Source organism: Laetiporus sulphureus, assembly GCF_001632365.1.
Source record: "Laetiporus sulphureus 93-53 unplaced genomic scaffold LAESUscaffold_16, whole genome shotgun sequence".
NCBI lineage: Eukaryota > Fungi > Basidiomycota > Agaricomycetes > Polyporales > Laetiporaceae > Laetiporus > Laetiporus sulphureus.
Window position 1 is genome coordinate 593,326 of NW_024468525.1, and position 19,330 is coordinate 612,655.

At 52.8% G+C, this 19,330-nt stretch overlaps 5 protein-coding genes across 5 annotated transcripts; 2 read left to right on the forward strand and 3 right to left on the reverse strand.

Moving 5' to 3' along the window:
- The first annotated feature begins 37 nt into the window (after window positions 1-37).
- Window positions 38-851, forward strand: LAESUDRAFT_699286 (uncharacterized protein). The gene is made up of 3 exons (XM_040906380.1): window positions 38-270; window positions 323-379; window positions 433-851. The coding sequence occupies exons 1-3, from the start codon at window positions 175-177 to the stop codon at window positions 616-618; spliced, it is 339 nt and encodes a 112-aa protein (XP_040765086.1). The 5' UTR covers window positions 38-174; the 3' UTR covers window positions 619-851.
- Window positions 849-2,850, forward strand: LAESUDRAFT_812327 (uncharacterized protein). The gene is made up of 9 exons (XM_040914395.1): window positions 849-1,040; window positions 1,108-1,352; window positions 1,437-1,541; window positions 1,608-1,748; window positions 1,803-1,872; window positions 1,966-2,235; window positions 2,300-2,384; window positions 2,453-2,516; window positions 2,568-2,850. The coding sequence occupies exons 1-9, from the start codon at window positions 986-988 to the stop codon at window positions 2,583-2,585; spliced, it is 1,053 nt and encodes a 350-aa protein (XP_040765087.1). The 5' UTR covers window positions 849-985; the 3' UTR covers window positions 2,586-2,850.
- A 161-nt stretch (window positions 2,851-3,011) lies between these two features.
- On the reverse strand, window positions 3,012-5,608 carry LAESUDRAFT_812328 (uncharacterized protein). The gene is made up of 4 exons (XM_040914396.1): window positions 4,784-5,608; window positions 3,784-4,726; window positions 3,312-3,726; window positions 3,012-3,250 (listed from the first exon to the last, which is right to left on the reverse strand). Exons 1-3 carry the CDS (start codon window positions 5,345-5,347, stop codon window positions 3,365-3,367), a joined length of 1,869 nt encoding a protein of 622 aa, XP_040765088.1. The 5' UTR covers window positions 5,348-5,608; the 3' UTR covers window positions 3,012-3,250; window positions 3,312-3,364.
- Window positions 5,609-6,570: 962 nt separating this feature from the next.
- LAESUDRAFT_725266 (carotenoid oxygenase) lies at window positions 6,571-8,654 on the reverse strand. Its single transcript, XM_040908791.1, has 3 exons — window positions 7,681-8,654; window positions 7,367-7,493; window positions 6,571-7,316 (listed from the first exon to the last, which is right to left on the reverse strand). Exons 1-3 carry the CDS (start codon window positions 8,523-8,525, stop codon window positions 6,666-6,668), a joined length of 1,623 nt encoding a protein of 540 aa, XP_040765089.1. The 5' UTR covers window positions 8,526-8,654; the 3' UTR covers window positions 6,571-6,665.
- Window positions 8,655-8,804: 150 nt separating this feature from the next.
- On the reverse strand, window positions 8,805-18,933 carry LAESUDRAFT_725267 (polyketide synthase). Its single transcript, XM_040908792.1, has 33 exons — window positions 18,798-18,933; window positions 18,587-18,744; window positions 18,432-18,532; window positions 18,291-18,370; window positions 18,191-18,235; window positions 17,831-18,127; window positions 17,434-17,770; window positions 17,346-17,370; window positions 17,122-17,296; window positions 16,967-17,065; window positions 16,364-16,914; window positions 15,712-16,278; window positions 15,512-15,661; window positions 15,237-15,455; window positions 14,798-15,186; window positions 14,624-14,750; window positions 14,548-14,568; window positions 14,453-14,497; window positions 14,212-14,380; window positions 13,957-14,155; window positions 13,722-13,903; window positions 13,130-13,672; window positions 12,284-13,076; window positions 11,362-12,232; window positions 11,072-11,297; window positions 10,906-11,016; window positions 10,765-10,853; window positions 10,645-10,710; window positions 10,456-10,582; window positions 10,118-10,390; window positions 9,691-10,053; window positions 9,466-9,623; window positions 8,805-9,411 (listed from the first exon to the last, which is right to left on the reverse strand). The coding sequence occupies exons 1-33, from the start codon at window positions 18,856-18,858 to the stop codon at window positions 8,998-9,000; spliced, it is 8,031 nt and encodes a 2,676-aa protein (XP_040765090.1). The 5' UTR covers window positions 18,859-18,933; the 3' UTR covers window positions 8,805-8,997.
- Window positions 18,934-19,330: the final 397 nt, after the last annotated feature.

Genomic DNA, 19,330 nt, shown 5'->3' on the forward strand with positions numbered 1-19,330 from the left:
CACGTGACTGGCGTCTGTCTTTAGCGCCCACGGCCACTTTTGTCACTACCCTGCAACTCCTCCCTTGATACTGTTACAGAAGCTACTCCATTTGAGCCTTTCTGCTATCTGGGCCAGCACGTCCTACTCAGGGCACCTCTAATTGACTATACCACTGCAATCTGTTAGGCCGAAATGTCTACTTCACGGGACCGAGTTGAGGATACCTATGAGATGCAGAATGACCAGAGGCTCGATGAGCTGCATTCTAAGTTACGGTCATTACGCGGAGTATGCTTCATCTCTGTTGACTTCTCCCGCTCAGCTCACTTCAACATCACAGGTCACGACAGATATCTATGACGACGTTGAGCGGCAAAACACTACGTTAGACGAGACAGTGAGCCTCAATTTCTCAGATGCATCTCCCGTATAGCTGACAGCCGTGCATAGCGAAATTCCTTTGCCTCCTTTGGTGCTTCACTGGTGCAATCATCCCGACGTGCCTCACAAGCGTTCGGGATTGGTTCTGGTGGCGTGAAGCAGTGGCGGACTATCGGCTACTGCATCGCAGCCTTCGTGGCTCTATGGATTTTGTGGAAGGTGTTCCGATGGTTCTGGTGGACGCCAAGTCCATGAGCTGTGCGCTGAACGTTTCTCTTCTGGATACTGGGTGATATTGGATGCACGTCTGGAACCTAGGACGACGACGAGCAGATATTGTATGGTCGCATAATGTAATTTATTGCGTTCACAGGACACGTAGTTTCTCAATTGTATACTAGGAATTGATTGTCAGTCTATATCACAACTGTATATTGTACGGGCGCCACAGTCGCGTGCGGTGGCCCGAATGGAGATGGTCATTTGCCCACACCGACGCCCGCGGTCGCCACTGCTTTCAACTGCGCAGAGTCCCTACCTAACGCGCACGTTGCACGATTCTCAATTCGCCACATCTACATTCGTGCAAAGGCACACTCCTTCCACTCAAGCGCAAACAGTCATGTCAGACCGGGATGTATTGCTATCGATGGGGTTCGATCCCGCCCGTGTCGACTGTGCGTAGCATGTGCACCTATTCGCACTCATCATGTCTTCCAACATCTGTCTAAATACGGAGCACAGGGGCCTTGAAGGCAACCAACAACCGAGGTCTCCAACCCGCAATGGACCACATACTCGAGAACGACGGCAAGCCCGTCCCAGATCTCTCCACCGTGTCCACGTCCAGCGCACCCGCTGCAGGAGCGGGAGGTGCAGAGCATGAAGAAGATGAGGAGGAGCTGGAAGCTTTACAAGCTGTGTACGGGAAGGCGAATATTGCTCCCGCAGTGGACGGCGGCAGTGCTGGTGCTGAGGCTGAAGCGAAGGTACGCTATCATTCGGCGCGTAGTCCATTCGATTCGATCCGTTTTCTCTTCGTCGTGTGCCATGCCTCTGATGATTGATCGTAGAGCATCAAATGCTCAGTCTGCGGCAAGACATTCAAGAACACCGCAGTAGCAAATTACCATGCAGAGAAGAGCGGTCACGACCAGTTCGAAGAGTCTGCAGAAGAGGTTCGCGCCATTCGTATCCTCGCTCGTAGCGTGTCTAATGCGAGAACGCTTACTGGCTTGTTGCAGATCAAACCGCTCACGGAGGAAGAGAAGCAGCAGAAGCTCGCAGAGTTGCGCGAGAAGATGGCCGCAAAGCGTGCCGCCAAAGCGAAGGAAGAAGCCCAAGAGAACCTCGCTAACGAAGCCATCCGCAGGAAAGCTGGCAAGGTTCTTCACACCTCTACCATTCATCCTACCAGAACTTGACATCATCTCATCCAGGACGTGAACGAGCTGCGCGAAGAGATCAAGGCCAAAGAGCTCATGAAGGAAGCCGAGGCGAAGCGCAGAGGTGCGGACCCAGTTCCCATCCCGAACGCAGCCCACACGGACTCACACCTTCATATACGCACACACGCACAAAACACCCGCCTTTGACTTGCAGAGAAGCTGGAAGACGCGAAGGCACGTGCGGCGATCAAGGCGCAAATCGAAGCCGACAAGAGGGAGCGAGCGGAGCGCGCTGCCCGGGAGAAGGCTCTGCGCGAGGGCAAGCCCGTACCAGGCAGCTCGGCGCCTGCTGCTGTTCCCGCCCCCGCCCCCGCCGCTAGCACCGCGCCGAAGACGGCAGGGAAGGACTACCCTGAGACCCGCCTCCAGATACGCATGGCGAGCGGCGGACAGCCGTACACGACCACGCTCCCGAGCGATGCGAGTGCGTCTATAATCCTCCTGTTCTCACTGGCTGCGCGAAATGACTGACGTGGATGGCCTCACAGCACTCCGCGAAGTGGCCGAGTTCCTCGCAGCGCAGACACTCTCGGTCGACGTGGAGACCGTCAACTTCACCATGTCCTTCCCAAGGTGCGTCTGACATCGCTTGAGCGCGCGTATGCATGGCGTCGGTGCTGATCAATGTGTGATCTCTTCAGGAAAACGTTTGCACGCGCCGACTTCTCACGGACCTTGAGAGAGCTTGGCTTGACGCCGTCGGCTGTACGTACGATTATTGCAAGCATATGGGTGCATTCTGATCCTCGTTCCTAGGTTTTGATCGCATCATGATGTGGCCGACGAGATTTCACATACCAAGAGGACTCTATCAATAGCATTGAATTGCTGTCATTGCAGATGTACCAATATGGATCTTATACAAGCATGGAGGCACCCGGATACTCCTTGTACTTTGCGGTTCGCACTTTGCGATTAAATGTTCTGCACACCTTGCACAGGATGTGACATCATCAGGGATGGCACTCTCGTGGGATAAGATGCCCCTGACTGTTTGCAGATGTTCGCGAAAGCAAATCAATATGAGCCCAGCTGCAGCCAACCTCATGATTGAGGACTGATTTCAGGTCAGGTTGCATCTGTCGCCCATTGGCTTGCAGTCGAACTAGCCCGATCCTTCCTGTGCGGAGAGGACCTGTGAATCACAACATGGGAACAGCATGCCACCCACATACAAGTGTGCACGGCTCAATAAGTATCGTGGCATACTTGATCAGACAACTGCAGAGCAGCTGCGACATCGGAATTCGCTTGTCGTACGATACATGTGGACAACAAGTAGGCTGCTCCAATGTCTCCAAAGCATTACTGTCCCATGATAGCATACAATACAGATAGGGATAGCACAAACCGATCCAAACTCGTCAAGGGATACATATATCGGCTGGTCAGGATATCGGACAATATATGTCAGGGAGTCAGCAGAAGACATTATCAATCTGAAACGACAATGTCAATAAGCGAAAGGACTGCCATTTACGCGATGATGTGCCCACCTACCTAAGAAGTAATATAATAGATACAGCAAGTGTTCGTTAGATGATGAAATCGCGTTATGGAGCAGCCGCAGGCTGGCCAACAGCGTCCCTGGCCTGTGCTTGCACTGGCTGCGACGTAAGGCGCGCGGCTTTTACCGGCACTGAATACCGTCTCGGTTTTGGTCTCTCCGCCATCGACCAGTCGAGCCTCCGTCGCTCAGACGTCGTGCCGCGGAGCGCGTTTGAAAGATCGTCCGGCAGCGGATTCGTGCGCGATCGTGGCTGCAACGACTTGACGCGTCGCGATGCCTGCTGTCGTTCGTGTAGCGTTTGGTAATCCATGTCGTCTTTTGATCGATGCATGATGAGTGGGGGTATGATAGTCCGGTCGAATCCAGGTGACGGGATGGTGGGGTTCGGTGATGGGGCAGGCACCTCTGTAAGTCGGTGAGACAGATGTTCCTACACCTCAAGGGAAGATCAATGGAACCTACCCAGGGTGTTCCTCTTTGGTGCGAATTGCGGAAGAGGAGGGGGCAGGGTTGGGCTTACAGCTGCAGCCGTCGCCGGCGTTGTCGGCCTCGTTTCTGACAACTCCAGGAACGAGCCGCCCTTGTATCCCACTGTATCTATGTGAATGATGGGGACCCGCGGGACGCCTTCTGAGCTGGAAGCGGCCCGCCGCACGCTGTGACTCCGGCTCTGCGCTCTGCGCAACGGTCCAGATGGCCGCTCGCCCGAAGCAGACGGCGTTCGTGCAATCCTCAGGCTCGCCCTCGACGTACGCACGCTTCGTCGGCGTGCGGCTTGCACACGATTCACCCTGTCAGCTACCGGTGGTGGAGGCTGATTGTACTGCACATTCGCATACGTCGCCTTGCTTGCGACTGCAGTCGCGGTGACTCCAACGACCTGAGCGAGCTGTACGCTGCGCTCCGTGACGGAATCCCCAACGAGCACGCTCCGTTCTGTGAAGGCGTCGCCCACCACAGCGCTGACATCATCGTACTGCTCGTCTGGATACCCAAAGTCGAAGTTGTCGAGGTCGTCCATCTCCTGTGCCATCTCCTCCGCGACCTGCCAAGCCTCCTCAAGCTCCTCCTGCAGCTCTGAGATCTTTGATCGAGCCTCCTTCAGCTCCACAGCGCGCTTCCCGTATGATGCATTGAGTTTCCTGAGCGCCATTGCCAGCGCAGACGCAGTGTGGACATCCTGAATCCGCTGGATCTGTGCGCGCTGGTCTGAAATCGTGAGCAGAGTTTCCATGAGCCGATCGCAAGCAGCGGTAACCTCGGATAACTGCGTTGTCATATTCGCCAGCGCTTCGCGATCACCTGCGTCCGTAGAGTCCGCAAATGACAGCACATTCAGCGACTGCAGCAACATCATCCGCCTCTGCATATTAAACCGGTACTGCGCTTGCATTTTCGCCCTAAGCTGCGATAGCCGTGAGCACACTTGGAACGACGCATATGGAGAAAAATGGGAGCGAACCGATTCTAAGCGCGTGACCTCCTCCGCGATCTCACCCTCTAGTACATGCAGCGGCATTAGGCGAATGAAGGACTCCTGCGCTGATGCTTTGATGGCAGTCGAAACAATCTCTTGCAGTTGTTTGGACGTAAGACTCCACTGAGCAGCTTGGAGGGTCATGCCGCGCCACAGGACAGGCGTCGAGTCGAAATTCACGGACGGTGGAAGGATCAACGTCGGAATCTTCCTGATAATCTTCACCGCTGGGGAGGCAGGGGTGGGGATACGTGCCGGCGGAGGATCTCCTCCTGCAGTTCCATGCCTGAAGTGTGTGCTCGAAGTACTCTGCCGTGATGAGCCAGATTCTGATGCAGCATCCTGAGAGGGAGTCCAGGTTGAGACGCGTGGACTCGAATATGCCGGGGTCGCTTCTTCCAACATCGTCTTACCCAAATCGACAGGTACAACGGCAGCCTTCTGCGTGGACTTGGGATTGCGGGGGCCCATTGGAGGTGGCGGGCGAGTGCGAACCGTTCCTGTAGTTGGTGATTGGACTGCGGGCGGCCGCGCTGGAGAGAAATCCATCGTTGCGTCGAAAACAAGCACGCAGAACCTGAACCAGGAGGAGAATTAGGCGGACATGAGAGTCGGAGGACAAGCCGTCAAAGCCGTGATGGAAGGACTGATGGACAGACTACATGAGGAGTTAGTGAGAGACGCCCAGTTATCATTCCCGGCGGAAGCGAGCCCCATCACGTAAATGAGCGGCCAACAATCTTGATCTGCAACGCTTGTGGCATCAACGGTATATGCGGTTGTAGAAAATTAATTGCAGTGCCAGCGAAGTGCAGGAAGAAGTCCACTTGGCTCGGAGGAGAGAAACAAGGATCACCATTTTGGTAACCACGTGACCATGTCTTCCCGAGTGCTGTGCCACCAAGACTAAGTTGAGAAGTCAACGCTGTTGTAAATCGTCCCGTCTCCTGATTACGATTGTCGTCAATACTGCGTTTCGACGAGTCTGGTATCGCGGCGGCCGCGAACGTAGACGATGTGCGCTGCTGTGCGCCACCAACGGGTCGAGTCGCTGTCGAGCCTCCCCAGTCCCGAACTGACTGGCTGTATCTCGCCAGCGTCCCTCTGCAATAATACTCCAAGCAATTTTTATTCACATCCTTTCATTCAATATACTTGTCAGAACAGCTCCTAGTGGATACCAGGTTCAAGGATGCCGATTACGCACAAAACTTTGTGTATTCTTCTCTCATCGAGTGGCTGGAAGGCGAACAAGCATACTACGTGTTTAAAAGGATGGAAACACCCATACCGACTCGGGACGACTCGACAAGTGGTGTCGCGGTCAATGACTAGTGACCAGCGGCTGATCAGAGATGTGACGCGCCGCTTTGCAAGTATATATACTGCAGGTAATCTCATCAACGTCCGCGATAATGAGTTCATTAATCCAAATAGGCAACGCCAATCCAAGCAGCAGCTTGAAGAATTCAATGCATCGGGCAATACGTACATGACTAAAACTCAAAAGAAAGCCTGAATGCGATAACGCCTTCCATCAACGCAAACAGACTCAGACGTTCAAATAAGTTGTTCTTCCTGAGAGGAGGATGGAGTGACGGTTGCCCGCGATCGTTGAGGACGAGATCGATGAAAGAGCATAGGTGCGTGGGCCGGAGTTATGCGCGCGCCGTCCGGGATGATCTATCGGTATTTGTAAGTTGTCGATATTCGACAGTACGCAGACACTCTGAAGATGACGTGAAAACGCAGTTGTGAGCCTATGGTAGTACAGCTTGACAAAGCAAAGAAACGGAACAACACGTATAATGCTACACACCACCTACCAAAAACAGACCGGAGCAAAGTAGTAACGAAGTGCTGTGGACTACCCACAAAACACACCATGGAACCCGATCGGGAATACCGTGTCCATCTCCGCACGCGCCACCTCCCGCATCTTCCGTGCGTCCAGGATGACCAGCCGACTCTGCACCGCACGCTCGTCCAACACCACGGTCAGCAGCACGCCATCATCTTCGCCCTCCTCCCCCGGCGCTGCGCCAGGCCGCGGGACAAAGATCGGCTCGCTCGGCGTGCCATCCGGCACCTCCCAGACCTTCGTGCCTTCACCACCGGCAGCGCCGGCAGCCATGTCGAGCTTGATGAGCGCATCCGACAGAGTGTGGCGGCCGGGAATGTGCACCTTGTGGATTCCATACGCGAAGCGGTACGGCCGGTTCCGCACGCGCGGCGCGACAACAGGCAGCTCGATGTTGCGCTCGATCGGGAAGGTATATTCGACCACCGCGTCTCGCGTGCCGGATTGCGGAGGAGAAGAAAGAGGCGCGGGTAGCCGGAAGCGCCGCGCACGGGCGTACGTGAATGGGGTAGTGAGCGCGCCGAGGTCGCGCAACGAGGCGTACTTGGTGAGCTCGATGATCGTGTTATTCGGGTAGACGCTCATGTCGATGACGACGTCGCCTGTGGCCGGATCGTCGAATGCGTTCAGGTGGTGGAAGCAGAAGAAGGGCTGGGTCTGTGAGGATGTCAATCGGCTGTCTGGTATTAAGCGAAGCGGACACTCACCTTGTATATCGCGATAACACCGCCGTTCATGCGGTCAATGACGTAGATGAGCGTATCGGCGGTGGGATCCCAGTCGGTTGTGATGGACTGGGCGAGATTCTTGTTGAGGAGGATCGACATACCGTAGCTATTTATATAATCACAGCGCATTAGCAACCGAATATCGGCGCAGAATATCTCAAGGCCCGGGGGATGGACAGAATATATATCCAGGAGAAGGTATACAGAACATCTTTCAAGGAAGAAAAAATACAAAATATGCTGTATCCCAAGGAAGGGATAAAAGAGAATCTCAAGGAAAAGGCAGAACTTACTGCTTGTAGTAGGCTTGCCAAACGCACAACACGATAAAGCGCTCTGTAATCGCAAACGAGTGAATGTACGCCGGCGGGGCATCCTTGATCTCTGCCAGGATATCAACTCCGCCGTCATGCCCACGGATACAGAAGACTTTATACGTCGGGAATCGGCCTGCAAACTTGCAAACAAAATTGTAAAAGTCCCCTGAGACGGCATCCCGACATGCATGTGCGGCAGCCAAGACACCATCCAAACGAGAATCGAGCTGACTGTAGGTCACCTGCGCCAACGGGTCTAGTGTCTCAGGATCGAGGAGCTGCAACCTGTCTGAATCCGTCTTTGCGACGAGATATCGCGGTGTCATGGGCGATTTCGCAGCAGATGGGGAAAGAATCGGCAGACCCTTCGTGACTGCATTCCAGCCAGGCATGTCGGGCGTGAGGGTGACGTTGACGTTCCGCCCACTGGGTCCTAATGCCCCCGATGCTGCATCCCAGACGGAGAAAAATTTGCGGAAGAGGCTCTGGCATGGGTCACGCTGCTGACCAAAGGAGTACCCTGGAAATTCGCCAGTGTCAGCGATGTACCGCTCGACATCTTCGGCGCCCTTGCGGGAGCGGTAGGAGACGCGCTGCGTTTCGGAATGGATTTCGAAACGGTGGTGCATAGCAAGCCCGTCAAACCAGTGGTGAATATCGACGACCTTGGAGGGGTCCGCGGTCCTGGGAATGCGAGTAGTGCCCGGCCCTGTGCGATAGAGAATACCGCTCAGCCAGGACGGGATCTCACCGTGGACTTTGAGATCGACAGGCTCGCGCTGTTCTGTGGCATTTTCAAAACCAGGAGCACAGCTACTCATTATCGAACGAGCGTGAGAGCAGGCTAGACAAAAGTTCAGTGAGCAGAGCCGCGGAAGACACGACGAGATGGAAAGCCGGGCTCGCATAAGAACTCGAAGAGGTGAACTCGAAGAGGTGATGGCAGTTCGGAACACCTCGGAGGTTCTTAGCGCTGACCATGCTGAGTAGGCTCTCCCTACAACGTCGGCAGCGGTGAAATGAATTTCTAAAGGGCATTTGGAACGGGAAACCGGAAATATTGTCCAATCCAAGCGGGGAGATCCCAGAGAGCGGTTAATGCACTATATACGTATGTATGGCCCTTACATTCGCGGAAGTGGCTCGGAGCCAGTCCGGATATCCGTCCGCATTATCTTGTACAAATCAATTTAAAGGGAACAGCCGTTAAGTAGTTGTGTGTAATAATACAAGCACATGGCAAAATTGACAGAGCGTAACGGTAAGACGCGCGGCAGCTACCATCCAAAATGACTAACCCAACAGGTCATTTAAGGCCTCGCCGACACCAGAAACCGGATTCAAGAATCCGAAATGTGTGCCCGGGAACTCGTGCAAGTCCACCTTGTCCGTCCATTTGTCCAAATCAAATGCCTCCGATACTCCCTGTGCGTGCGTATTTGTTCTGATGCCATTTCGCGCCTTCATCAGCACTGTGCGCTCGGCCGGCCACACTAACCCATCCAACGCCTCATCTCGTTCGCGTCGCTCCATTTCCATGCTTTCGCGGATGCCCATGAGCAGATGAGCAACATACGCCTGACAGAATCTCGCGACCCATTTGTTTCCCTTGTGCCTATGCTCAAAGTGTTCCTCGAACTGCGTGCGGACATCCTCTGCTCCGTCAATCGCTCCACTCGCCGCCATATCCTTCACGACCCGCATAATCTGAAAGCGCATCAGTATTTGCACGTTCTAAGAGCGTATTACGCTAGCACTCACGTTGTCCGCCATGGTCCCATCCATAATGATCTGACGCGTGTGCTCTCGCATCTCGGGCCGAAGGAATAGGGTGGGTGCGCCGTCCAACATGATCAGCGTCTCCACCGTCTCTCCGTCAGCGCGCAGCATTTGCGCCATCATGAGTGCCACCGCGGTGCCTGACGAGAAAAACACATTAGCTACGGAACCCAAAAGAAAATGAAACAATGAAGTTGAGCATCGCACCAAAAGAGAACCCGCCAACACGGTATGGCCCTGTGCATTGCTTCTGCTTGATCTTCCCTAGGTAGAATGTCGCCAGGCGCTGCAGGGTCCCCGTAAGGGGCGCCTCGGGCGTATCTTGCACTCCATATACAGGCACTTGGATCTTCTGTGCAATCTTGCGCAAGACAAGGACACCGCCTCCTGCACCGTGAACGAGGAACACAGGCAAACCGTGTTTCGCATCATTGAGACGGACAATCGTCTCATTCATGTCGTCCTCGATAGATGCTCCGTCAGCGGAGGAAGCTTCTTCTCCATGGGGGGTCGATCTTTGGGTCTCCAAGGCAGCCGCCTGCTCTGATTGCATCAATACTAACTTCTGCACTAAAACACGACAAAGAAGGTTAGACATAGCCCACTTGTGAAGCCACGATGCAGTAAGGCTTACCTGTCGTATAGCCGCTGAGCAATTGAAGCTGAGTCACGTCTAGGTTGAACTCTGTTTTGAGGATTACCCTGAGACGCGCAGCGGTGAGAGAGTCAAGGCCATAGCCAGATAGAGGAATTGTCTCTTCGATCTCATCCACGTGAAGCGAGAGGACCTTTGCACAGGCTGCTCGTATTGTTCCCTCATGCGATGTGCCCAATGCCATAGGTCCGTCCATACCTTTGGTAATCAAGTGACGTATGAGCGATTGAGTCCTCGCAGGGGCCAATCCAGCTAGTCGGGCAGAACATATCCCAATTCCTCAGCGTTGTGAAGAGAGTCAGAGGTGATTTACGTACATTCAAAAAGCATCTTCCAGTCCACTGCAGGAATATATACCGCATTGCGCGGTTTGGTGCCCAGAGACAAAATTGCGTCGATGCATTGGTGGACTACCTGTCTCGTACTGACACCGAAAGACTTGTACTGAAGTCTCGGTATTCAGCGACTAATCATATTCTCAACGCTAACGCGAATTCTGCACATACCTTCTCTAGTGCGGCTTTCTGGGTGCCGGCAGGTCGCGTGCTACGTGCCAGAATGCCAGCATCAAGCTATAGTATAAACTACTTAGAAAAGCTGTATGGCTGGAGAACAAGCGCACCTACAATCGGTGGCACAGCTATGGACACCGTGTTTGGAAGTCCAGCTCCGATCATTTCCATCTGAAACTGTGCAGCCGTATAGTTTGCTTGCCCTGATGCCCTCACGTCAGCGCTTGAATTGGTATGGCTAGTGCAGAATTTTACCTGCAGAGCCACCAAGAGCGGATATAGTACTCGTAAGCACAAGGAAGTCTAGTGATGCAGGGTCAACCGCCTCCAACATCACCTGCAGTCCCTTCACTTTGACATCATACACTAAAATTCGGACGGACATCAGTTGAGTTCCACAAGCAAGAGACGAGAAGCTTGCTCAATTTCCAGTCCTCCTCCGCCTTCAGGTTAACAAAGAGCCCATCATGCAACTTCACGGGAAGAAAGAAGACGCCAGCGACTGGGTGGTTGAGATTAGAAAACAGCTCCTTGGTCTTCTCTGCATCCAGACAGTCCACCGAAGCAATGTCCACAGTGACACCGGGGAGTGCACGAAGGTAATCAACCATCCTTTTCTCCCGAATAAGCTCCACATTCTCGAAAGCCTGTTTCATAGCAAGGTACGATGTTAGCGTAAACCCACAATCCGTTATTTCACACACAACTCGCCTTTGTCCCAGATCTCGAGGTCAGAACAACATGTCTGGCTCCGTTCTCCACCAAACATCTGGCCATACTGACGCCGAGCCCTCCGACGCCGCCGATCAGGACGTAAGATGCACGCGGATTGAAAGCGGCTGTCCCAGCGATCACGCCTCCTTTGGTGATCGGGAGTTCGGGATCAATGCTTTCCAGGCCCAGCAGAATGACGTTATTTGGCGGATCAGAGTGTGATTTTGCAACCGCAATTGAGAACTGGCTGAGATTAAAAACCTCCACCGAAGTAAACAATGAATCACGGATAGCAGGAGGAACATCCTCCAAGCGCCGAAGGAGGAATTCATCTTCAACCAGATGAGTCCAGTCAACGGAGACGTATCGCTGGCCACGACGAAGCCGGCGAGGCAGATCTCCGATTTGCACGAGGGTGCCACCCGCTGCCATTATCTGCATTGTCTCCATGCCCACGCTCGGATCGATGTCGAAGCTGACAACAAGATCCACTCCCTTCGGCGCCCACTTGCGTGCAGCCTCGACCCAGCTTTGGTAGTCGCTAGACGCGTACACCGGTCTGAGGCTGGAAAAAGATCGTGCGCTGTGAGGATCCGACACGTTTGTCAAGGTGACCAGGACTTCAAAGTTTGTAGCCTTGAGATACGAGTAGGTAGTGGTCGCAGCGGCCGAGCAGTCGCCAGCGTGCAGAATAACAAGACGCTGTCCGTTCGACGGAAGTGCCTTCATGATCACTGAAGACAAGAAGGCCAGACGCCCGACCAACGCCGCAGCAACGGACAGAGACAGATCGTCCGAGATGACAGAGACTTGGGATCGAGGGCAGATGACGACACTCCCGCCGTGTCCAGACACTATGCCAAATACCCTGTATGTCCGTTGAACTCTGGCTCAGTTTCGCAATCAAAGATTTCCTTACCGTCTTCCGACGAGTTGGCATTCTTGCTTGAGACCTTCCCCGACCGCAGTCACGACACCCGAGAATTCTGAACACCCAGCGAATATCGAGGAAATGGACACGAAAGAAACCGCCACTTCGACATCTCCAGGAAGTAGCTCTGGTGGATACTGTCGCCAAACTTGCGTTTCACTAAATTGGACTGCCTTCGATCCTCGAGGTTCGGTGATAGGGGACATTGGAGTTTCGACAACCCGAGGAACACTCATGGAACCCAATTCATCGATCATCAGCTCTGCATGCACCATCTTGAGAGGGATAAGTCTCTCATGGATGAACTCCTTTTGCCGAGATGAATCCCATGAAGGGTGGAACAACACAGTGAAGATCTTCCAAGCGGAATATTCGTGGCAAAGTGTCCGAGACAGTCCCAGCAGGGCGGCATTGCTGGGCCTTGTATCTGTGTGGAGCCAAAGGGAGTAAGGTTCCGTCGAATCGAGGCTGGACAGGAATGTAACAAGATCAATTTCACCACCGGCATGGAAGTAGCGAACGATAGTGAAGTCGTCGTATTGGAAGCAAGACGAAATCTTCGATGATTCGTTCATCACGCGTGTCGAGAGAGAGGCTTGCGATATGAAGGCGATATGCCCGACACAATCGCTGATTGAAGAAAGGAGGATATGATCGTTGTAACCAGCTGATTGCAATGCAGCCGTCCAGTGTGTTAGCGACAGCCAGGAGCGAGTCGGTCCCTGACGTTCCTCATGGATTCCCACCCACCCATCGAAGCACCCGAAGACGAAGTTCATCCCTAGAGAGGCGGAAGTTAGACAAGTACGAAAGACAATGAATGCACCACCTTACATTTAGTACCAATCGCAGACGTTGCAAAAGAGTTGCCATCCAATTCGATCGCTGCAAGGTAACCACCGAGGACAAGCATATCCCGAAGGTTGGCAAGGGTCCCGCGAAGGTCAGAACTACCATGCAGGGCATTCAACGCTACAACAATATCGAAACTCGCGGGCTCGAGTGCTTGCTCTTCAACTGGGATAGTCGGGTCAAAGACTAGAGAGGTCATCGTCATCCACGGAGATTGCACAGTTGCCTTCTGAGCAAAGAGGATGTCGGTGTCGCTGCAGAAATAGTCGACGTAATAACCAGGGCCCAGCGCAGCATCTACGAGTGCCTGGCCGAGAAGCTTCGTGAGACGGCCTTGTCGAGCACCAATCTCCAGGACGCGTATAACACGTTTTCCAGCGGTGATTGCGGCATTGACGAGGTCCACGAACTGCATCGCAAATTTGTCGAAGATTGAGCCTACGAAAGGTGGACTCTCGTAAGCCTGGTTTATGATATCATCCTGCAGGAGCAGCTTCGACGCAGCTTGGGTTGAGGTCAATAGGTCTTAACCCAACTTTAGTAATTTGACTATAGCAGAACTAAAATTGCTTGCCTTTCTGACTCTCACCGACTCGGTGTGTCAACTGCAAGACATCTTTGAACTGAGTTTCCACAGACACGCCAATGCGAGGTGATACTGGGATATCAGAGCTGGCGTTGGCAATCAAATTCTTACACCAAGCCAGATAACGTTTGCTGTCAGCGCTCTCCGGGGTAAAGTCCTCCGGGACGCGACTACACAGCGTTCGCTCAGTCAGTCCTCCTTCCCAACAGAGGAACACACTAACGTCAATGTAGCGCTGGTATACGAGACAGCAAGTTCATCCAGGGTTCTTAAGAGTTCGACAGTGTCTGATTCTGGGGTGGGTCCTTCCACGGCGATTAAGCCGCGTAGCTGTGTGGGTGGCAGAGCGTATGGTTGCCAATGTGTTGCGAACCGAGTAGAGGGCAAGAAATCTTCTTGTGAGACCCATGTGAAACGGAGTCCTGCGTCCAGCTCGATATAAATTTTGGAGGGATATAACATCGTTACTGACGCTTACCTTCGACCGTGAACAGAACAGACCCCTCATCATCCAAGATATATGCATTGACAATCCAATGGTGGGGCGTCCATTCAGCCATCACAGCGTATGCTCGGAATTCAGCAGGCAAGACAAGGGGTTCGATGCTTCCGTCATTGCGGAAAGCCCTCTTTAGCGAGTAAGGCAACTGGAGGCAAAGACAAAACGTAAGTCGCCAACATCTTCCGACATGTGAATTCAAATAGCGAAAGGGACGCACAAAGATGCTTTCGTTCTGACTTCCGTCGTTCAACATTTTATAGACCTATAAGCCAAAAGTCAGCGAAAGGTTGAACGAAGAGCCACATCACTTGCCAAGGCCCAGCCGAGAGCCGACTTTCATAATGTTGATCAGATACAGAATAGCCCAGCACTTTATAAGACGGCGCACCTGAAAAACGCCATCTAGAATAGCGGGGTGCAGGTTATAGTCGGTCGCGTTCAGACCGTCAACATGGCCTCGAATCCAGGCGATGGCCTCTGTCTCATTCATACAGACCCTATTGATCCTCATGAACCTAACGTGACATTAGCGATGTAAGAGAGCTATGAGAGTACGACATACTCAGCGCCAAACTGAGCGTAATTCTCGAGTTGCTTGTACAATTCCTCTCCTGTATTTGTTCGATGACAGCGTTTAGTCACTGCATCGACATCAACATATGTTATGCTGTCAGGACTGAGCTTCGGTACGCCATAACCCAATTTGCCGTGAGAGTGAACAGTGTCGAAGGGAGGTACGCTCCGCCGCACCCACTCCATGTCGCCTCCCATGGTCTGAAGCGCCGTTGAGGATTTCACGAACCATTCGGCCCCTTCTTTCGAGACTTCCAACGTGATGGGAGGCACGGATTCGTCGAGGATGCAAACAGCCTCAAACCTGCAGTCCCAGACTTCGGTCGCCCCAGGAAATTCGAGGCCCATCTCGACGTATACAGAAGCTGGAATCAAATTCTGACACGAAAATAAGGTGCTAAACGATTAATAGAAAAGACGGGACCCACAGAACGATCGATGACGTGATGCGACATCCACGGTTCTGGATTATAAGGGCCTACTCTGAGCCGGGTGGAATTGAGTGCCCTGCTAGCAGGAAGCAGCCACCTGTGATAAGATGCAGGCTGTGCCGCAGCATTCGCCAGTGGCCAGATCTTCTTGTTGAACGGATAGTCAATATCTGGTAATGTCTTCGAAGGGTATGCGTTGAGCATGGAGAAATCGATCTGCAAAGGGTTTTTGAGAAAAATCAAATACACTGACGCAGAGGCTGCAGTCTTACCGAGTTCACACCGAACAGGAGCAAACGCCCGATGGTGTCCAAGATTGCATGCACTTCCGTCTTCGCACTCGCTCCAGCTTTGAGACGACGTGAGGAGGGCGGCCGGTACCCAGTTCCCACTGAGTCATGGGCGCCCAGACCTTTCATATACTACAGAGATGGTGAGTGTACAAGAAGCTCTGTTATGGATTACGTCGTACCTGAGACAAAACTGGATGAGGAGACACCTCAACGAACGTCGTCAGATCCCCATAGCGGTCGATGATCTTCGGAATGGCCGTGGAGAACAACACAGGTTGGCGAATATTCTTCCATAGATAATCAACTGTATAGGGCTCAGATACGAACTCGGCAGTCACGGTGGACATGGTGGAGATCACTGGAAAGTGATCGCTGGCATGTTCAGAGAAGATGGCGGCGAGCTCCTTACGATACGCCTCCTCGCAAGGATTGACAAAGGGCGAATGCACGGCTGTGCTTACACGAAGCTTGCGGGCGGTGACGCCGTCAACCCATCTATCGATGTAATTCGTCAACGCGTCCAAAAGTTCCTCGGGCCCCGATACGCCGATATCAGATGGACTGTTGAACGCAGCCAAGTGTAATTGCCCAGCTTTTCCACACTCGGTTCCTGCCAGAGAAAGTGCGGCATCCACATAGTCGCGGACTGCATCGGCGTCACAGCCAGATATGGCGACCATGGATCCTCCAGCGTTGTCGACTATCCCCAAGGCACGGCCACGCGCGACTGCAACCTTGACGGCCATCTAAACACAGGAACACCAGGAACATCATCCAGTGTACTTTAGAATGATATAGATTTGTTTTTTTTTAATTTGAAGAAACACGCACTTCACGAGAGGCAGCACCAGAAGCATATAGAACGGCGGTTTCTCCCAAAGAATGTCCAACAAGGGCCGTAGGTCGAATACCGAGTGCGGTGAGCAAGTCAAACATCGCGATTTGGAAGAATGCGATGGAGACCGAAATAACCTCCGCAGGCCAAATGAGGCAGGTCTCGAGCGGTGACGGCTTGACGCTATCCTGCACGAACAACCCAGTCTTGTCCAAGAATGATTCTCCAACATAAGCTGTGTACACTTCGTCACATGCGAGAACACTCTCGCGGAATACGGGGTATGCAGCCATTAGTTCCCGTCCTTGGCGCCAATGCTGAGGTCCCTGGCCTGAGAAGCAGTACACCAAAGGATTGGGCCGTTTCCCGACAAGAGCGGGTTCCGGGAACGCGGCCGACTCCAGACTATCAGCGACTGCATATGTACGATATAACATCTGGCGAGCACGACGGCCAAGGTGCTCGCAGAGAACAGGGATATCAGCATTGTTATGTCGAGCCTTATACTCCCGTGATAGCGTATTGCATGATTTGGGAGTGAGAGCACCTATCGTCAATGAGTGGAGATATTATCATATAAACATAGACAATTGACATACCCATGGTAAAAAGAAAGGGGCCCTTCATGGCACCGAAACCAGCAGTAGAACGGACAGGGCGCTTTTCATGCTCACGTAGAACAGTGTGTCCGCAGGATCCTGATGATGACGTACATGAAGTCTGAGGTTCAGGAGGAAGGAAACAATAGACAAACCTCCGAAACCGAAACTAGAAATGGATGCAATGAGACCCTGCTCGGGATCCGTTGCCACGAATTCCTCAGTTGCAACAGGGACACGCAAATTATACTTCTCGAATTTGATCTTCTCCGAAGGCGTCTTGAAGTACCCGTTGGGCAAGAGCTCCTTGTGGCTCAGCATCAGCACAACCTGCGAAGGATATTTGAATATGGTCAGCCACTACAGTTGCGAGGCAGACCTTCGTTAACGAGGTCATGTAGGCACTGGCATCGGCAGTCATCAGTAACCGCAGATAGAATCACAGTGGAATGGCTACTGTCGCATACCTAATTTCTCCGTGTCCAACATTACTCTTGACAGACCCAATAACAATTTCCCTTCCTTGTCTACCTTCTGAGAACACTTCACCTGCAAGGTTAGCCTCAAGGGAGTCGCCGACAACGGTTCCGGTCCCGTGCAACTCGACAAAGTCAGCCTGGTGCGGCTGGAGACCAGCATCTTTATATGCGAGACGAATCGCCTGAGCTTGAGCTTCAGGGTTAGGTGTTGTGAGCGAGCCCATGAGAGAACCGCAAGATGTCAACGCAGTCCCGACGAGCGTCGCATGGATCACGTCATTGTCTCTGACGGCGAGGTCATGTCGTTTGATCACCACAGCTCCAGCTACACAGAAACAAGGGATCCCATTAAGTAAACCAAAGGGAACACGCAAACTAAACACACCTGAGTCTGCACGAGCATAACCGTTCGCATCATTATCGAAGGACTTGCATATGCCGTCTGGGCTGAGGACGCCAAGCTGACTGAAAGCGACGGTATCCGCTGGAGATGCAATGAGATTCACTCCGGAAACAACGGCCTGATCGCAATCCCCGTTTCTGATTGCCCGTACCGCAAGATGCATCGCAGTGAGAGTGGACGAACAGGCTGTGTCTACGATGGTCGAAGGCCCGAGCAAATCGAAGACATAGTTGATCCGATTAGCGGTTATAGAAGAAGACGTTCCAGTCATATAATATGCTTTGCGGGCGCAATGAATCCGCGTGAGCAAATCATGCATAGAAAGCACCTGAGATGCCGTACCCCCTGCTTGAGTGACATCTACATCAAACGGACTCACTCCACCGGCTGCAAGTGTGGTGTAAAGCAATGCAATGACAAAACTCGAGAGATCGAAACCTACGACAGCCGACAAAAACCCCGGTGTTCGTGGCCCGATAGTCTATTCCACTGCGTTGTAGGGCGTTGAATGCTTGATGAAGACTGAAACACAGAGAAAGTCTTAGATTGAACTTGCAAGCATTTCGAGTCTCTTGTAACGTACACGACGAATTGGGTGGACATTGCCTGTCCACCTTCCGTTGGAGTGATGCCGAACTCTTGGACGTCTGCAAACTCAAAATCGGGTATGAAGCCGCCTTTGGTCTGATGATGGGTACAGATAAGATCAATAAAGATGAAGCATATTAGAAAGCTTACGGTGCACGATTTACCAGGCACAGTGCCATGGAAAGCCTCCGCATTCCAGCGATGCGGTGGCACAGTGATAATGCCGGAACCGCGACGCTTGAGAAACTCATGAAATGTGTCGGTGTCGAGCCCACTCGTTTCCCCGCCAGGAGCACATAGGGACAAGCCTAACCTCCATGCTATGAGAAAGAGTCAAGCTGGTAATTAGCATGGAACTAGCCTACGATAGCCACTGCAAGGGGGTCGGGGTTGCTATAGCTGGGCGCCGATCTTGATGCCATGTGAGTGTAGGACCAGATTAGGATATGTGGTCAGACGCTAGTGTCGATTCTGAACGAATTCCAGCTCAAGGGAACTCACACACAAGTGGCGATTGCAATAGACGTCGTTTTATACGTGGCACGTACATTTGTTTTTCGCACGAAGACTACTTCAGATGAGCCTCATTCTGTGGAGCTATATTCAGAAACTACCTTCATACCCTAAGTCGTCTATGCAGATCTTCGCCATTCCGGTCCAGAATGACCTTGGGCATCACAGACATTTCACGCAAGTGGAAAATCACGATCGGACTAAGTAGTCGCTTCCCAAGGGCTGCGGACGCTCTCGATCGCCGCGATCGAGGGAGAAAGATAACACCGCAGGCAGTCCCCACGGCAAATGCTCGGCAAATGTGGCGTGAGAGTGTGACCTATATTTTGAGGTCGAGGACGGCGATCTTTCTGTTAGTGCGCTTTCATCACGGGTGTAATA